The sequence below is a fragment of the Brachyhypopomus gauderio genome, unplaced genomic scaffold, assembly GCF_052324685.1.
Source record: "Brachyhypopomus gauderio isolate BG-103 unplaced genomic scaffold, BGAUD_0.2 sc76, whole genome shotgun sequence".
Classification (NCBI taxonomy): Eukaryota; Metazoa; Chordata; class Actinopteri; order Gymnotiformes; family Hypopomidae; genus Brachyhypopomus; species Brachyhypopomus gauderio.
Window position 1 is genome coordinate 207,613 of NW_027506897.1, and position 20,233 is coordinate 227,845.

The 20,233-nt window shown below is 44.6% G+C and overlaps 1 protein-coding gene across 1 annotated transcript in view; it reads right to left on the reverse strand.

Moving 5' to 3' along the window:
- LOC143491502 (NACHT, LRR and PYD domains-containing protein 3-like) overlaps positions 1-20,233 on the reverse strand; it is a 115,677-nt gene that overhangs the window by 60,826 nt on the left and 34,618 nt on the right. The window contains exons 5-10 of the mRNA XM_076990565.1: positions 15,773-15,949; positions 15,200-15,376; positions 14,636-14,812; positions 6,271-6,447; positions 1,964-2,140; positions 1,375-1,551 (exon numbers count right to left, since the gene is read on the reverse strand). Coding sequence (XP_076846680.1) covers positions 1,375-1,551; positions 1,964-2,140; positions 6,271-6,447; positions 14,636-14,812; positions 15,200-15,376; positions 15,773-15,949 — 1,062 coding nt within the window. The remainder of the gene's footprint in view (positions 1-1,374; positions 1,552-1,963; positions 2,141-6,270; positions 6,448-14,635; positions 14,813-15,199; positions 15,377-15,772; positions 15,950-20,233) is intronic.

The window sequence follows — 20,233 nt, forward strand, 5'->3', positions numbered from 1 at the left end:
GAACACAAACACAGACACTGTGTGTATATTCAGCAGAACAGAAAATCTAACATTTTCCTTGATGCTATGCTTTATTAGTATATGTTAATCACAATAGTCACATGATAAATGTATATGCTAGTGCACTTTACCCATATAAGTGTGTTAATCATGTAAGTAGGACAGTGAAGTCATTCAGTGTCTGGTGTGGCTCAGTAGGCCTTATAATTGTACTGTCTTTCCTCTGTCTCGTGATTGGTCCACTCTGGGTTCCTGATGTTCCTATGGTGACCTCACTCTGATCCACACTGGAGACACCAGCTGGTCTCCTAGTCTCAACATGGAAGTGGCCACGTCGTCTCTCAGACCATCATGAGATCACCAAGCGTGGATGGAGCATGAGGGGAGGGGCCAATATACATTTGTCCAATCATGTGTGAATTATGTCAAGTTTATCCAATCATATTAATTTAATTATCTTGTGATCACCTCATGTTCACCTCGTGAACACCTTGTGTGCTATGGATTATGAGTATAAAATCTGAGAGTTCTGGGAGGGGAATTATCTCTCTTTTGTAGACGCCTTGTGTGTGTGTAACTGAGATCTCTGGATTAATCCATACTTGCTTAATAAATTCATTTTACTTTATTACCTTACCCAACTGCTTCTGACTTTTATTGTGCTCAACATTTAAGGTTTACAGAATTTCAACCACAGTGTGCGCGCGTGTGTGTGTGTGTATATATTTGTGCGTGTGTGTCTGTGTGTGTGTATATTTGTGTTTGTGTGTGTGTGTGTTTGTAGGTGTGGTGTGTGTGTGTGTGAGAGAAGATATTGACTGTGTGTGTGACAGAGAGAGAGATAGAAATTTACACACACAAGTTCATACAGATAATCACAAACTTCCAAACATTAACTCAAACTGAACAACAAAAAATCATTCTAGGTGGGGGACACAGCGCCCCCTCGCTGCTAAATATGTAACCACATGCCACAGCCTGAAAGACGATGGGAAACACCCCCCCCCCCCCCCCCCCCCCCCCCCAATTTCAGAATGTAAATAATTACAATGATAACTTTCCTAAATTTTCCTAAATGTTGTCATATATATTATTATTGTTATTTGTTGTTTGTCAATGTTATTGTTATGGTTATCATTTTTGTTATGCTTTGGCAACACTGTACCTTATACAGCCATGCTAATAAAGCTATATTGAATGGAACTGAAGTGAGTGAGAGAGATGATATTGGCTGTGTGTGAGAAAGAGAGAGGGAGAGAGAGAGAGAGAGAGAGAGAATCTTTTGACTGGGTGTGTGACAGAGAGAGTGGCAGAGAGTGTGTGTTTGTGTGTGTGTGTGTGTGTGTATAAAGAGTCAGTAAGTCATTAACTCACTCTAGTTTCTCCAGTGTACAGTGTGGATCCTCCAGTAGAGCAGAGAGCTGCTTCACTCCTGAGTCTCCTGGTTCATTGTGGTACAGATTCAGCTCTCTCAGGTGTGATGAGGAGTTTGACATCAGAGCTGAACACAGAGCAGCACAGCCTTCCTCTCTAATACTGCAGTTAGACAGACTGTAGGGAGAAGGAGAAAAACTCACACTTACACATCAACACAGACATGAATACAAACATCTCTCTCACTCCCACACACACACGTTGCCTCACACGCACAAGCTCACCTGTGCGCGCACACACACACACACACACACACACACAAGAGTTACTGGTTCACTTTCATATTGTGATAATAATTCCACTTATTCCACCTCCACAGCTCCATAACATCACAATGAACTTGGAAAACATAAAACAAAAGTATAAAAACATTCATTTTATTTTTTCTGAACCATTTTACTGAACTTAACAATCATATGGCAGCAGTTACAGGACAAGTTTGTGTGTGTGTGTGTGTGTGTGTGTGTGTGTGTGTATGTGTGTGTGTGTGTGTGTGTGTGTGTGAAGAGTCAGTAAGTCAGTAACTCACTCTAGTTTCTCCAGTGTACAGTGTGGCTCCTCCAGTAGAGCAGAGAGCTGTTTCACTCCTGAGTCTCCTGGTTCATTCCAGGTCAGATTCAGCTCTCTCAGGTGTGATGAGGGGTTTGACCTCGGAGCTGAACACAGAGCAGCACAGCCTTCCTCTCTAATAAGGCAGTGAGACAGACTGTAGAGAGAAGGAGAAAAACTCCTCACACTTACACATCAACACACACATGAACTAGGGATGCAAATTATCGATTAATTCATTATTCATTAGTTGATTGATCTTATCGATTGACTTTAGATTAATTGATAAGCGGCATTTTTCACCTGAATTTCAGTGTTTCAATAGGGCCTTTAAAAATGTCAGCTAAATAGTTAAGACACTTTGTGCAAAAAGTATTATATTATGATAATTATATTGTATCATTGTCACGTTGTGAACCCCGGCCCCTCCCTTCTGGGCGTGTGTACGTCCTACTCGTCTGCCTCTGTGGATCTCCGTGGTCAGTGTTGCCAGGTTCGCGGTTTTCACGCCAAATTGGGCTTGTTTGAAACTCCTTCCGCGGGTAAAAATTCTGGGGTCGCGGGGTGCGGTTTTTTGCGCTACTTTTGAGTTGGGCTACTGCGGGAGTTACAAGTGAACACTAAGAATCGATGGCGATATAATACTTAATTTGTCTCCATTTTAACACTGCTTCCCCGGTTGACAACTTGAGCATGATATATTGCTCAAGTAATTATGCATTAGGAAATTTTTATGGAATAACCAAATACATTCTTTCATTAAAAAAAAAATAAATTAAGGACTGGCTCAGTTCTTGCATTTGAAACATTAGACATTTAAAAAGCAGAAATTAAATAGAGAGCCAAACAGATTATTATTGAGCCTATGCTTGGACAATGTTTCTAGCATTGTAGTGAACACATGCTGTAACGCGACCGGAGAGTGCCCAAGTCTCCACAACATCATTGAGCTTGTCAGTTAAACTGTCAGCGGTGTGTCTATCCGACATGTTCGTCGTAATCAGCACTGCAGATTTTAGCTGCCAGTTCTCGTCAGTGTAGTGGCACGTCACGGTAATGTAACTTTCTGTTAGAGCCGTCCAACAATCTGTTGTAAGGGCTACAGCAGTAGCAGTATATATATACACTTCTGATCGAATGACGCAAAAAAACGGCGAAAAAGCGAAGATCCACAAATTATTTTTCAAATTAATATCTTATAAAAATCTGCAAAAGAGTGAAGCCGCACAAGCTGAAGCATGAAGTGGCGAGGAATCACTGTATATATATATTATATAATACAGTGGGGAAAATAAGTATTTAGTCAGTCACCAATTGTGCAAGTTCTCCCACTTAAAAAGATGAGAGAGGCCGGTAATTGACATCATAGGTAGACCTCAACTATGAAAAAAAAAATGAGAAAATCATTTTGTCTGACTTTTAAAGAATTTATTTGCAAATAATGGTGGAAAATAAGTATTTGGTCAATAACAAAAGTTCATCTCAATACTTTGTTGTATATCCTCTGTTGGCAATGACAGAGGTCAAACGTTTTCTGTAAGTCTTCACAAGGTTGGCACACACTGTTGCTGGTATGTTGGCCCATTCCTCCATGCAGATCTCCTCACGTTTCATCTTCATTGCCCTTGCTGATGGAAGGAGGTTTGCACCCAAAATCTCACAATACATGGCCCCATTCATTCTTTCATGTACACGGACCAGTCGTCCTGGTCCCTTTGCAGAGAAACAGCCCCAAAGCATGATGTTGCCACCCCCATGCTTGACAGTTGGTATGGTGTTCTTTGGATGCAACTCAGCATTCACTGTCCTCCAAACACGACGAGTTGTGTTTTTACCAAATAGTTCTACTTTGGTTTCATCTGACCATATGACATTCTCCCAATACTCTTCTGGAACATCCAAATGCTCTCTAGCAAACTTCAGACGTGCCTGGCTTAAGCAGGGGGACACGTATGGCACTGCAAGATCTGAGTCCCTGGCATCGTAGTGTGTTGCTGATGGTAGCCTTTGTAACGTTGGTCCCAGCTTTCTGCAGGTCATTCACTAGATCCCCCCTTGTGGTTCTGGGATTTTTCCTCACCGTTCTTGTGATCATTTTGACCCCGTGGGCTGAGATCTTGCGTGGAGCCCCAGATCGAGGGAGATTAGTAGTGGTCTTGTAGGTCTTCCATTTTCTGATTATTGCTCCCACAGTAGATTTCTTCACACCAAGCTGCTTGCCTATTGCAGATTCAGTCTTCCCAGCCTACAATTCGGTTTCTGGTGTCCTCCGACAGCTCTTTCGTCTTCACCATAGTGGAGTTTGGAGTGTGACTGTTTGAGGTTGTGGGCAGGTGTCTTTTATACTGTTAACGACTTCAAACAGGTGCCATTAATACAGGTAATGAGTGGGGGAAAGAGGAGCCTCTTAAAAAAGAAGTTACAGGTCTGTGACAGCCAGAAATCTTGCTTGTTTGTAGGTGACCAAATACTTATTTTCCACCATTATTTGTAAATAAATTCTTTAAAAGTCAGACAAAATGATTTTCTAAATTTTTTTCACATTTTGTCTCTCGTAGTTGAGGTCTACCTATGATGTCAATTACAGGCCTCTCTCATCTTTTTAAGTGGGAGAACTTGCACAATTGGTGACTGACTAAATACTTATTTTCCCCACTGTATATATAATTAAGACATTGAGATAATAACCTAGTACATTTGTAAAAGTGTTATCTAAGATAACATTAGATTAAGCTTTAATTATCTCACAACAGGGAATTTTATAGAATTAAAGCAACAGGCAAGTAAAACATAAAATATGAGAGGTGGACTAGAAAAATTTTTTATCTTCAAGGATTATTTACACAGCCATACAAGTATGAAATTCATAGAGACTTTAAACATACAGAGGTAAAAAAAAATAGATTAATGATTTTCTGTCATTTTTTTACTGTTTATTTAAGAAAAAACAATTGCAATGAAAGGAAGAAAATTCCTTTTTTTCTTATGAACAATTCTATTTAAAAAAAAAACAGAAAGAAAGAAATAGAAAAGATATCTAGTGAGGAGATATTTTTTATTCATTTTTGTGTATTCTACTTGTTTGGGCAACACAGTGGCTTGGTGGTTAGCACTGGGGTCTTGGGTTCAAGTCCCTATCTGAGTGGAATTTTCATTTTCTCCCCGTGTCTGCGTGGGTTTCCTCGGGTGTCTCTGGTTTCCTCCCACAGTCCCAAAACATGGAAGTTAGGTAAACTGGCATTCCCTGACTAATTCTCCCTGAGTGTGTAACTGTGTGTCTCTGTTCAATAGAAAAGCAGGTGTGTGTGCATGAATGTGTGTGTGCTTGTATGCCCAGTGGTGGGTGGTGCTCTGTCACTAGGGTCTGTCCTCTCTCCACTTCCTGCACCCCATTCAGTCCTCAAAGGGGCTGTGGCATCTCGTAGAGTGTACGCTGTGTGCAATTGGCTGCCGCTTCCAGCTGGTGTGTGATTGGTTGTGTAAGACTTGTACCTGTGTTAAAATTGTAAAACGACCTTGGCTATCTTGAAATGCGTTATATAAATTGAACATTCATTCATTCAAAAAAGATTTATTTTTCCTAATGTTATTGCAAACTTCGTTTTGTTACTGTTCCCTTGTTTCTAAACAAAAATATTGATTGTGATAAAGTATTTTGTTGTCACATACAATGTTCGGAGAAATTGTATCCTAGATCTTTTGGATCCTTTGGATCTATGATCTATTAAAAAGTATCGGTATCGATATCGGCGATATTGCCCCTGTATTTACTTGGTATCGGATCGATACCACAATTCCCAGTATCGCCCACCTCTACTCACGAGCACGCACACACAAACACACACAAACACACACAGACACACACACACACACACACACACGCACACACATACATGCCTCGCTGTCTCTCCCCTCCCCCCTCACTCCCCTTCACTCTCACCCTCTCCTGTGTAGGAGTTACATATTTAATTCATGTATATTTATTACCTTCAGAATACATTGTATGGTAGATTTAAGTAAAATACACAACATTATATTCACACACACACACACACACACACACACACACAGTTACTGGTTCACTTTCATACTGTGATAATAATTCCACTTATTCCACCTCCACAGCTCCATAACATCACAATGAACTTGGAGAACATAAAACAAAAGTATAAAAACATTCATTTTATTTTTTCTGAACCATTTTACTGACTATCATATGGCAGCAGTTACAGGATGTGTGTGTGTGTGTGTGTCTGTGTATAAAGAGTCAGTAAGTCAGTAACTCACTCTAGTTTCTCCAGTGTACAGTGTGGATCCTCCAGTAGAGCAGAGAGCTGCTTCACTCCTGAGTCTCCTGGTTGAATGTTGTACAGATTCAGGTCTCTCAGGTGTGATGAGGGGTTTGACCTCAGAGCTGAAAACAGAGCAGCACAGCCTTCCTCTGTAGTTCTGCAGCTAGACAGACTGTAGAGAGAAGGAGAAAAACTCACACTTACACAGGGCCCGGCGCCACGGGGGGGGGCGAATGGGGGCGTCACCCCCTCAGGCGAGGTGTCCCGCCCCCTCAATGTAAAAAATAAGACCCATTTATTTTACAACAATCGCTACATGGTGCCCCCTCGGCCGCTCGACAATCGTTACACGCAACGCACCCCCCCCCCCCCCCCCCCCCGCTCAACAACTTACGTTCGCCACCCCCCCCCCACCCCCGCTCAACAACTTACGTTCGCCCCCCCCCCGAAATTTTCTGACGCCCCCTCACTGTATATGTTCTGGTGCCGGCCCTGCACGTACACATCAACACACACATCTCTCTCACTCCCACACACACACGTTGCCTCACACGCACAAGTTCACGTGCACACACACACACACACACACACACACACACACACACACACACACAGAGTTACTGGTTCACTTTCATATTGTGACAATAATTCCACTTATTCCACCTCCACAGCTCCATAACATCACAATGAACTTGGAGAACATTAAACAAAAGTTTAAAAACATTCATTTTATTTTTTCTGAACCATTTTACTGTAACGGTAATTAAAAGAAAAAACGATAACTAACTATAATAACTATATTACATGTTTAGAAAACTAACTAAAACGTACTGAAATTATAGACAGGATACCCATCGTTTTCGTGTTTTTCAGTTTATTTGTAAGTCTTGTGAACTGATATGAGATCGATTTTTTTCACTAGAAGTTTTACATTAGCTGACAGAAGCATGCGCTGTGGCCTGGCTGTGACCGGCCACAGGGGAAGTAGCAGGACCAATAACCAGGGAGACAGGCGATGAAGAGTCCGGGCAGCGTCCAGCACCCTGCACCTTATGCCGGTACGGGGCAAGGCGGTCGCGGTGCACCACGAGGCGCCGCCGGCCCCAGCGGATCCGGTAGACACGTCACTGACACGCGCGAGCACAGTGCAAGGCCCCACCCATGCGGACTGCAGCTTGGGGCACAGTCCCTTCTTTCGACGGGGATTGTACAGCCAAACCTCAGAGTGCACGGGCAGGGGCCCGCCGTAGCAGCGCATGTCATAGGCGCGTTTCTGGCGCAGTCCGGCCCCCGCCTGGCTACCCCTGGCTCGCATGTGGACGTCGAGTAGTCTTGTCCGCAGCCTAGAAACGAACACAGGGCCAGGTTCAACATTAACATCATCAGTGGGAGGTGCCCCAAATGCCAGGTCCACAGGTGATCGCAGTTCACGGCCGAACATAAGCATGGCGGGGGTGAAACCAGTAGTCTCCTGTAAGGCGGAGCGGCATGCCAACAGGACGAGAGGCAGTTGTTTGTCCCAGTCACACTGGTTCTCCTGTGTAGCCATGGCCAGTTGAGTAGCCAGGGTTCGATTGAACCGCTCGACCAGGCCATCACCCTGTGGATGAAGAGGAGTTGTTCGAGTCCTGTGCACCCCCAGCAGGCGGCAAACCTCGGTCATGACGTCCGACTCAAAGTTTCGGCCTTGGTCGCTATGTAGGACCTCTGGGACGCCGAAGCGACAGAAAAACTCATGGAGCAGGGTCTCTGCTGTAGTAACGGCGCTTTGGTCGGGCACCGCATACGCCTCGGGCCATTTTGTGAAGTAGTCCATGGCCATGAGCACGTAGCGGTTGCCCGACTCAGTCACTGGAAACGGCCCCAGTACATCCACTGTCACCCTCTCCATGGGGCAGCCGGATTGCATGGGGTGGAGGGGCGCACGTGAAGCTCTCGCCGGTCCCTTCTTGGCAGCGCATGTGTCACAGCAATGGACAAACAGTTCAACTCCAGCTCTGCAGCCCGGCCACCAGAATCTCTGTCTCAGTCTGTGAAGAGTTTTTGTGATGCCAAAGTGGCCTGAGCCTGGCAGACCGTGGACAGCCTGCAGAACAGTGTCACGCAGGCCCTGCGGTACCACAGTTTGAGTTAAGCGGCTCCCAGTGCTCGGGTCCTCCCAAGTTCTGTGCAGGACGCCCCCAGCGATTCTCAGGCTGTCCCAGTTGGATCGCAACGCCTTAGCTACGGGTCCCCGTCGTACCACGTCATCCCAGTCCGGCACGGCGGCCGCCTCCAAAGCGTCCAGCACCCACGCCAGTTCCGGGTCGGCCCTCTGAGCCGCAGCCAGCTCCGCAGTGGAGATGCAGGGTGACACAGGAGGGGCAACAGCAGTCCGGCCCACCGCTGCACATACACCGACAGTTTCTGCCTTTCCCTCAGCGCGCTGGCAGTGCTTGCAATCGTGGGAAGCGCACGGCCGGCGAGACAGTGCGTCAGCATTCCCGTGGATTCTGCCCGGTCTGTGCTCTACCACAAAGTTAAACTCTTGTAGCCTGGCTAACCATCTCGCTAGCTGGCCCTCAGGCTCCCGGAAGTTCAACAGCCATTGCAGTGAAGCATGGTCTGTCCTCAGCAGAAAAGGTACGCCGTACACGTAAGGTCGGAAATGCCAAAGCCCTTCAACCACTGCTAACAGCTCGCGCCGTGTCACACAATAATTTTTCTCAGCTTTGTCCAGGCGGCGGCTGAAGTATGCTATTGCGCGCTCTGAGCCCTCTTGGACCTGTGACAGTACAGCACCCAACCCGTGGTCGCTTGCATCAGTGTCGACAATAAAGCGCTCAGTGGGGGAAGGATAGGCCAGAACAGGCGCACTGCACAGTCTCTGCTTTAGTGTACGGAAAGCACACTCGGCGTCGTCAGGCCAGCTAAATCTCGTTCCGCCACCCCTTGTCAGGCGGTGAAGGGGGGCAGCAATGTCCGCGAAGCCCTTTACAAAACTGCGGTAGTATGATGCGAGCCCGAGGAAACTGCGAACTTGTCGCACCGTACGCGGAGTGGGCCATTCACGGACCGTGGCCGTCTTGCCGGGATCAGTGGCTATGCCCTCTCCGCTGACCACATGCCCGAGAAAATTAATGCGACGCTGAAGGAGGTTACATTTAGCTGGGTTGAGGGACAGATTGGCCTCCTTCACTAAGCCCAGTACCAACTCTAGGTTGGCCAGCGCAGACTCGAAGCCCGTAGCATGGACCAGCACGTCATCCAAATACACCACACATTTACTGCTCGGAACCCCAGACAACACTCGCTCCATTAACCGCTCGAAAGTGGCCGGCGCGTTACAGAGCCCGAAGGGGAGGACCTTGAAGTGCCAGAGACCTGCACCGATCGAAAATGCAGTCTTCTCCTTCGCTGACTTGTCCAACGGGACCTGCCAGTACCCGCTACGCAGGTCCAGGGAGCTGAACCAGTCTGAGCCAGCTAACCGCTCGAGTGTGTCGTCTACTCGCGGCATCGGGTAAGAGTCGAGTTTAGTCACAGCATTTAAACGTCGGTAGTCGACGCAAAACCACCATGAACCGTCCTTCTTCTTGGCTAAGACTACGGGGGCAGACCATGAACTATTTGAAGGCTCAATTACACCGGCCGCTGCCATTTCGCGGATTTGGCGTTTGGCTGCCACACGCTTGGTTAAAGGGAGGCAATGCGGTCTCAGGCGGACAGGTTTTGTGTCGCCCGTGTCAATCGCGTGGCTCGCCAGCCCCGTCCTCGAACAATCACGCTCGCTCACAGCGAACAGTCCCCTATAGCGATTCAGCAGCTCGCTGAGTAGCTCGCCCTGCGACGCAGACAGGCCCACGCTACATCTAAGCCACAACTCATGGACCGGGTCCCCCGGTGACGGAGACAGCATTTCTCGAATCACTGGCACAGCTGATGTAACGCACGAACGTGAGGCTGCATCATCTCCACAGCACACGTCAACTCTTCGCCCGTTTAGCGACAACTCCCCCTGTCTATAGTCAATAACAGCCCCGTTCTTCCCCAAGAAGTCATTACCGAGGATGCAGCGATCAAACACATCCCCGACCCAGAACTCATGCGCCACGGGTCCCTGCCCGAAGTCAAAGGAGACATTGGTGCGCCCTAGCAGCTCAAACCGCTCGCCGGTTACTGATATTAAATTCCCCCGGACCCACTCCACAGCATCAGCCCCCCCCCGAGCAATCATTAATCAGTTCAGGCCTAATTAAGGAGACCGAAGACCCCGTGTCAATCAGAGCGGTAACAGAGATATCGCCAAACTTACATGAAATATGCCAGTCACGTTGTCCGGCGATTCTCGAAACAACGAAAGAGGGGTGGCCAGTGAGAACCGGAGTCGCCGCGCCCCTCACCGGGCGGCTCCTTGCTCGTTTCCCGAGCCGTTGCACTGGCTGGCTTTGTGGCCGTGAGCCCCGCAATTCCAGCAGACCAGTCGGTGGCTTGCTTGGCGGTCGTGTGGGCGGGTCTGACGGGGAATCCTGTTAAGGCAGTCACCGGTGAAGATTTGTTCTGCCCTGACGGCCTCGTCCACGGCAGCGTCGAGAGTGGTCGGGTTGTACAGGCGGACGTGTCTCCTCAGCTCAGCCGGCTCCACCGCGCCCAGAAAAAAATCTAGTTCTAACTGCCGTTGGGCCTCGCGTGGGAACAGGGGGTAGGCCAGGCGAACCAACAGTGCCAGCTCCGACGCCAACACTCTCAGGCCTTCTCCCCGAGCACGGCGACGTCCCGCCAAGAGCTGCTTCGCCGTCGACTCGTCCGGTTGCCGCCCGAACCTGCTCCTCAGTGCCGCTTTGAGTGCCGTCAGCGCGTTCCTGTCCTCCGCTGGGAGCCCGACTAGAACCCTGAGCGCAGGTCCCCGTAGCGCCAGGCACAGTTGAACCGCCGTCTCAGCGTCCGACCAGCTCTCGTAGTTGGCGACGGCATCGAGCTGAGCCTCGAACGCCACCCAATCCGCTTCGCCATCATAGCCAGGCAGGCTGAGGTGTCGGGCCGGTCGTCGCTTCCGTTGCCGATGTACGCGTGGCGGCAGGAGGTAACGTCTCGTGGCGCGTCCCGGCGGGTGGTGGTAACATCTCGTCGCGCGTGTGGCGCGTCCCAGCGGGTGGTGGTAACATCTCGTCGCGCGTGTGGCGCGTCCCAGCGGGTGGTGGTAACATCTCATCGCGCGTGTGGCGCGTCCCGGCGGGTGTCGTTCTGCGTCCGAGGGACGGTGGTACGATGTCGCTTGGCCCGTCAAGATGATGTCTGACCGATTTCCTGCCGTTCCTTCGCTTCTCTCTCAGCCCTGCTTCAAGCTGTTCGAGCTCTCCGGAAAGGTGGAATATTTCATCACGGAGAGCCACTTCTGACACCAGTTGTGGCGTGGTGTGGTAGAAAGAAGTTGCAGAGAAGTCCATTCTCCAAACAGAACAGAGGTTTTATTGTTCTTTGTAATAAAACTGGCACTCACAGGCACAATCAGTATAACTCGAGGCCTAAATGAGGTACCCCTTGCACATGAAACACAGGGGGAGGTCATGACGACGGCAACGTTACACATACATGGAGGGCAAACTAAGATAATGCACAGGTACACAAAAGGATGGACCGGGGTGACTTAACTAATAAAACACAATAATAATCATTAAAAACACTATACAAACATAAACATCGCATAATTAAACATAACAGGGCCGGGGCCGCAAGGGCTCATGGGTAATGGTGTCACCCTCTGGCACCCCCCATTGGCCCGACGCTACAATATACTCGAAATAATTCGCTTTTAATCACATTGTTTAATGGTTGTTTATTTTCAAAACGCCCAATCTGAACGTCTTCACGTTCTCCCATGTTTCGTCCTGGAATTACAAGAGGCTTGTATTTGTTAACCTAATACAAGAGAACTGTTCAGTTAGACAGATATTTGTTGTGAAACGAAGTAGTTACAATTTCAAGCATTTAAAGTAGCCTATTCAAACCTGAAACACAAAGCAACATTAAAATTCGTCATAAATGTTCATTAAAAGGCTTAGAATTCGCTTCAGATGCCGTTTACTGATTGTGATTCCCCGCTGTGCAAGGGAAGCTACAATGTCCTCATGACGCATAAGCAAATAAGACCTAATAAACGTATCTCTGTTCATTGTGGCATAAATCTAAACAATCAAAGTATATACAGTTTCAGGGAACTGTTACTGCCTCTCTCCTTGTATCTGCAATGTATGCGCTTAGGCCAGTAGGGTTTGCAAATGAATGAATGAAAACGTGCGCACGAAATGTTAATCGTGCGCACGAATTACTAAATCGTGAGCACGAATTACAGAAAACGTGCGCTCGAATGGTAAAACGTTCCCTCGTTTAATTTTTATTTTTTACCCATGTCCCCTCCCGGGCTCGGTAGGTTACACTCCTGTTCGTGTCTTTTTTTTTTAGATTTTTTTTTTTCGTGTCTGTCTTAGTCTGGCCATTTTCAGCAGCAATATTACACATTTTGCACTTAAGTCTTCTATATTGTGGACTGTTGGTTGTTCGACAGTAATTGAATGCATTTTTTAAAATGGTATCTTTTGATGAGTTTTTATTACACAATATTTACTTTGGACTTTTTGAATCCTGCACCTGACAAATAACTAATAATATACTTTATTTTGAAGTATAAAAAAAACTAAAACTAATACTAGAACTAATGAAAACTAAACTAAAACTAAGCTTTAAAAAATTATTATTTGTGTGTGAATGTTACGTTTGCGACGGGCAGGCATGACGCAAGTGCAGAGGATTAGGATATTTTAATAAGAGGGGTTAACAGACACGATAAAGACACAGAAGACAGAGGGAGCTATGCAACTACCGGGGAGAGGAACATTAACTAAATGGGTACGCTACACAACTAGGAACATGCATACATGAGAACACACAACTAACAAACCATAAACACACAAGCAGTAAAGAGTATCGGGGCAACGAGACACAAGAAAACCTAAAGCACAACAGTATAACTAATCAAACAGACAGTGAGATAGAACCATAAGTGATACACTAACGATGGAGAACATATACACAGAACACGAGAAGCGGGAGGAACAGGTCTTTTAAGGAGAGACGAGACAGGAGTGAAGCGAGTGATTACCGTGTAGGGAATGACCGACAAGGGAGAATCACACTAGGGGTTTCTTATACGTAGAGACAAGACGGTGAAACAGGATTCAGGTGTGTGAGACTAATGACGAGGGCGTGACAGACAGACGGGGTGACGAATGGGAGCGGGAGCTAGGCGGGACCAGGGAGGAGGGAGGGGCTGGACGTGACAGTGAATGTGAGTGTGGATGTGTGTGTGTTTGAGTGTGAGTGTGTGTGTGTGTGTATGTCACATATGAATCCTGTCCCGCTGTCAGTCCTGTCCTTGTCTTCTGTGTAACCTTGTTTAGATCCGTTCCCCAGTTAGTCCGGTCCGTGTCTTCTGTTGTTCACCTTGTCTTGTCTGTCCCTCCTTCCTTGATTTCATGTGTGTCTAGTTTGGCTTGATTTGTTTGGTACTTGTACTCCCTGTGTTTGAGTCCCTCTTTGAAAGTCATTGTGTTAGTAATCCTGGTTGTTCGTATTCCTGCCTTGTAAGTTGTTCTATGTTTATTGGCCTTGTTCTGAGTTCTTGTATTTGTTTTTCCTCTGTCTTTTGTATTCTGAGTTATCCTGTCTGGTTATCAGTTCTTGGTTTGTGATAGTTTGTATTTTATTAGTATGCCTCGTCACCCTCTTACCCCATATGTTAATACTCCAGCCATTAAACCCTGCTCTCCTCAGCTTTTGTGTCCGCCTCTTAGCTCTCATTCGTTACAGTGTGTGTATTTGTGTGTGTGTGTGTGTATTTGTGTGTGTGTGTGTGTGTGTGTGTGTGTGTGTGTGTGGGCGGTCGAACTCCATGGGGGGGGGGGGGTATACAGGTGGCACCATTGGTGGTTGCCAGGCAGGGTAACTGAGTGATTGGGAATTTCACCCTCGGTTGGGAGTCGATCACCAGGTGGCCGTGCATAACTGTGGGCTGACGAGCACACAGCTCGCAGAAAACCAGTGAGAGTGAAGGTCGCGCTCTGTGTGAGTGTTTGTTGTACGAGAAAGCGTGTATCTTATTTACTTTTTTATTATCTTATTTACTTTACTTTTTTTACATTTTATGTTATTTTATTCAAATTTTTATATGTAGTTAATTTCTTTTGAATCTATTGTTTTTACATTTTTCTGTGTATTCTTTTCATTTGTAAAGCACTTTGAATGACGTTGTGTATGAAAGGTGCTATCTATATAAATAAACTTGCCTTGCGTGTGTGTGCATGTATAAAGAGTCAGTAACTCACTCTAGTTTCTCCAGTGTACAGTGTGGATCCTCCAGTAGAGCAGAGAGCTGCTTCACTCCTGAGTTTCCTGGATAATTGTTGGTCAGATTCAGCTCTCTCAGGTGTGATGAGGGGTTTGACATCAGAGCTGAACACAGAGCAGCACAGCCTTCCTCTCTAATACTGCACCTAGACAGACTGTAGAGAGAAGGAGAAAAACTCACACTTACACATCAACACACATGTGAACACAAACATCTCTCTCACTCCCACACACACACGTTGCCTCACACGCACAAGTTCACGTGGGCACACACACACACACACACACACAGAGACAGAGTTACTGGTTCACTTTCATATTGTGATAATAATTCCACTTATTCCACCTCCACAGCTCCATAATATCACAATGAACTTGGAGAACATAAAACAAAAGTATAAAAATATTCATTTTATTTTTTCTGAATAATTTTGCTAAACTTAACAATCATATGGCAGCAATTACAGGACAAGTGTGTGTATGTGTGTGTGTGTGTATGTGTGTGTGTCTTTGTATAAAGAGTCAGTAAGTCAGTTACTGACTCTAGTATCTCCAGTGTACAGTGTGGATCCTCCAGTAGAGCAGAGAGCTGCTTCACTCCTGAGACTCCTGGTTTATTGTAGTACAGATTCAGCTCTCTCAGGTGTGATGAGGGGTTTGACCTCAGAGCTGAACACAGAGCAGCACAGCCTTCCTCTCTAATTTTGCAGTGAGACAGACTGTAGAGAGAAGGAGAAAAACTCACACTTACACATCAACACACACATGAACAAACATCTCTCTCACTCCCACACACACATGTTGCCTCACACAACACAAGCTCACGTGCGCACACACACACACACGCACGCACACACGCACACACATACACAGAGTTACTGGTTCACTTTCATATTGTGATAATAATTCCACTTATTCCACCTCCACAGCTCCATAACATCACAATGAACTTGGAGAACATAAAACAAAAGTATAAAAACATTCATTTTATTTTTTCTGAATCATTTTACTGAACTTAACAATAATATGGCAGCAATTACAGGACAAGTGTGTGTATGTGTGTGTGTGTGTGTGTGTGTGTGTGTGTATAAAGAATCTATAAGTCAGTAACTCACTCTAGTTTCTCCAGTGTACAGTGTGGATCCTCCAGTAGAGCAGAGAGCTGCTTCACTCCTGAGTTTCCTGGTTTATTGTAGGTCAGTTTCAGCTCTCTCAGGTGTGATGAGGGGTTTGACCTCAGAGCTGAACACAGAGCAACAGAGCCTTCCTCTCTAATACTGCAGACAGACAGACTGTAGAGAGAAGGAGAAAAACTCACACTTACACATCAACACACACATGAACACAAACATCTCTCTCACTCCCACACACACACCTTGCCTCACACACACAAGCTCAAGTGCGCGCGCACAGACACACACACACACACACACACACACACACACACACACACACACACACACACACACACACATGCCTCACTGTCTCTCCCCTCCCCCCAGAATCCAACAGGAAGCATATGAACCCAGACAGACCCAAAACATGGTAATACAAACACACATAGAGGAGTACAAAGACAGACAAGTTGTGAGTTGTGATTGGTCAGTGGTGTCAAACACTGGTCAGTCTTTATATATATATATATCTCTCTCTCTTTCTCTCTCTCTCTCTCTCTCTCTCTCTCTCTCTGTATCTCTCTCTCTAGTTCAACAATGCTTTATTGGCATAAATGTAATAAAAGTTGCCAAAGCAACTAATATGAAACACCTAACCACAGGTGTCAATTCCAGGTTCAGAAAGTAAAAGTCCTCAGGATTTTGGATTTTTTTGGAAAATTTTGCTCAGGCTTCCTGGATTGTGTTGATTCCACTATTTTTACCTGGCTGGCAATAATTAGAAAATCTAGCAAGCTTGAGCAAAATCCTGGTGAGGACTTTTACTGTCTGAACCTGGAATTGACACCTCTGCACCTAACAATAAATATAACATAGATAAGAGATTATAGACAGTATTATAGACAGTGTCATAGACACAATTATAGACAGTATTATAGACACAATTATAGACAGTGTTATAGACAGTATTATAGACAGTGTCATAGACACAATTATGGACAGTGTTATAGACAGTGTCATAGACACAATTATAGACAGTGTTATAGACAGTATTATAGACAGTGTCATAGACACAATTATAGACAGTATTATAGACAGTGTTATAGACAGCAGTAGCAAACCGTGACCATTAAACCTGGGCCCGCTACACCCCCCCCCCCCCCCCCCGATTTTTTTTCCCTCTCCTAATAAACTGCACTAAAGAATAAAGAAAAAACCGAGACGACAGTATAGCTTTAGAAACGCATGTAGTGTGTTCAAATAACATTTGTACTAGATAACTTGTTAAGCAAAATAAGTTTCCAAACAAAATAAGGTTTCACAGCTCCATGGTTCTCGCAACCGGAATATGTAAATGAGGACGTCAAAGGGCCGAATCGAAACTAGCTACCGGCGGTAGGCTAACGACAGCTAGCGTCGCCACAGCGGGCGGAAATTATCATACAGTTAAGCCCGCCCACTAAGAGGGAAGATATGATTGGTCAATTTTACTGTCATTTGAAACTGGTATTGCGTTGAATTATAACTGCCAGGCCCTCTGTAAACGAACAGCGGGCATCACAGTCCTGATAGGGGGAGACACAGGCTCACAGGCTTCCACTTAACTTAACCCCTCACCTTCCAACACAGATTGAATAGACACGGTTGAATATTTTATTTGCTTATATTTTTGTAATTGTTTAGATGTCGATTGTAAAACTGTAAGTAGATAAAATAAAATTGGATAATTATATATATATATATAATGTTTTAAGAATATTTTAGGCCCTCTGAGAGTGCGTAGAGGGCCCTGACGGTTCCCCACTGAAAGACAGTATTATAGACAGTATTATAAACACATTTATAGACAGTATTATAGACAGTGTTATAGACAGTATTATAGACAGTATTATAAACACATTTATAGACAGTATTATAGACAGTGTCATAGACAATTATAGACAGTATTATAGACAGTGTTATAGACAGTATTATAGACAGTATTATAAACACATTTATAGACAGTATTATAGGCACATTTATAGACAGTGTTATAGACAGTGTTACAGACAGTATTATAGACAGTGTTATAGACAGAAATATAGTGTTATAGACAGTATTATAGATAGTGTTATAGACAGTATTATAGATAGTGTTATAGACAGCATTATAGACAGTGTTATAGACACAATTATAGACAGTATTATAGAGACATTTATAGACAGTGTTATAGACAGTATTATAGACAGTTATAGACAGTATTATAGTGTTATAGATACAATTATAGACAGTGTTATAGACAGTATTATAGACAGTTATAGACAGTATTATAGACAGTATCATAGACACAATTATAGACGGTATAATAGAGTGTTATAGAAAGTATTATAAACAGTGTTATAGACAGTATTATAGACAGTTATAGACAGTATTATAGACAGTGTTATAGACACAATTATAGACAGTATTATAGACACATTTATAGACAGTGTTATAGACAGTATTATAGACAGAGTTATAGACAGTATTATAGACAGTTATAGATACAATTATAGACAGTGTTATAGACAGTATTATAGACACAATTATAGACAGTGTTACAGACAGTATTATAGACAGTGTTATAGACAGTATTATAGACAGTTATAGACAGTATTATAGACAGTGTTATAGACACAATTATAGACAGTATTATAGAGACATTTATAGACAGTATTATAGACACAATTATAGACAGTGTTACAGACAGTATTATAGACACTGTTCTGTGTCCACCATTAATTTAACTTGTAGCCTGGCCCTTTAAGTTGAAACCAGGAAGTAATTGTTCAGACCATGTGGTGCAGAGACGGCTGGGTATTGTTTCATAGCTGTTAAGTTCATGAAGGCATTCCCTGTAAGCAGTGTTGGGAACGTTACTTTAAAAAAGTAATTAGTTAAAGTTACTCACTACTTGTTCAAAAAAGTAACTTGAGTTAGTAACTGAATTACTCTATAATAAAAGTAACTCGTTACCAGGGAAAGTAACTATTTGCATTACAGTAAAAAAAAAGTTATATGCCTATGAATAAGGATTTTTTTGAAAAAGCAGTTTTCACAGTCAGTTGAAATGAGTAGATCAGAAAGGTGTTTAACTTTTGATAATTATTGCACATCAACAGCAGGATAAAATCCTTTAAAATCCCAAATCTTTGTGAAAAAAAAGCTAAAGTAAACAGTTACACTATATAAAGTGCATTTACATCTATCAAATTAAATATTTAATACAATTTTCTCAACCTGAGACAACTGGTTTGTTCACAACAGAAGTAAACTTAACAATAAAGCCTCTATTCTTAATTAAATAAATCAAATACCTAGTCTGGTAGTCATTCAGGAACTTCAAGTATTTTCTTAAATAATGTTCATATCACCAGCTTGAAAATGCAAATTTTTCCTCGGCTTGCTCCTGACTCACAATTTCTGCCTCTTCTCCGTTTGTGTCACTGGTGTGCTTCGGCATGCGTGTAAAAACATTGGCTCTGATTGGCTACCATAACGCTGCCTTAGCCAATCGCTTACTGACTTGTTAAGTTAAACAGGTGTTACACAGAGAACGTGACCTATCGAGATCTGTTACTCCTCACTAGCCTGGGCAGCGGTCCGCTCGCATTACTGTTAGTATATCAATATATAGTAACGCACCGCTTTTAATGACCAGTAACGTCAATGGCGTTTGAACGACAGGAAAAATAATTAATTATATTATTGTGGTAGTGTAGCCTTGCGGGCTTAGGCAATTGTATCAAGGAAGACTGGAGGCGGTAGATTATAATCAAAAGTCGCTGCTTTATTTTCAGCTCTCTCAAGTTTCCAACAGGCCTTCAACTAAAATGCACTCCTCTTGGTCCCTCCCCCTTTTACCAGCCCCAATTTATACCCAAAATTCCCGCGGTGAATTCCAGGTAAAAGGCCGCTCATCAGGGTGGGCCAATCAAAGTTCTCCCAGATGCAGCATACGCTCTTCTGGAAAACAAATATCTCCACACCAATTAATTTAGTAAGTCATCATCAGTCTATACGTCTACAGATCCGATGTCTTGACAAGGTAATCTCTAATCAGGTACGTATTCCCCTCTCACCTAGTAGGCTGATGTAATACCAGGTAGGTTGGTGATGATGCCATACCGGTCTCAGCATCACACACCCCCCTCCTTAAGATCGTCACTCCCCTGAGTGGCGAGAGAGGTAGTCCGCGGTGACGTTCTGTGCCCCTGCTCGGTACTTCACCTGGAACCTGAAGGGCTGTAAGGATAAATGCCAACGACTGACTCGTGCATTCTTATCCTTCATCCTGTGTATCCATTGCAGGGCTGCATGATCTGTCTCCAAGACGAACTCATTGCCAATTAAGTAATAACGCAACGTGTCCAGTGCCCATTTAATTGCTAATCCTTCTTTCTCAACAGTAGAATATCTCGTTTCCCGTGGGAAGAGTTTCCT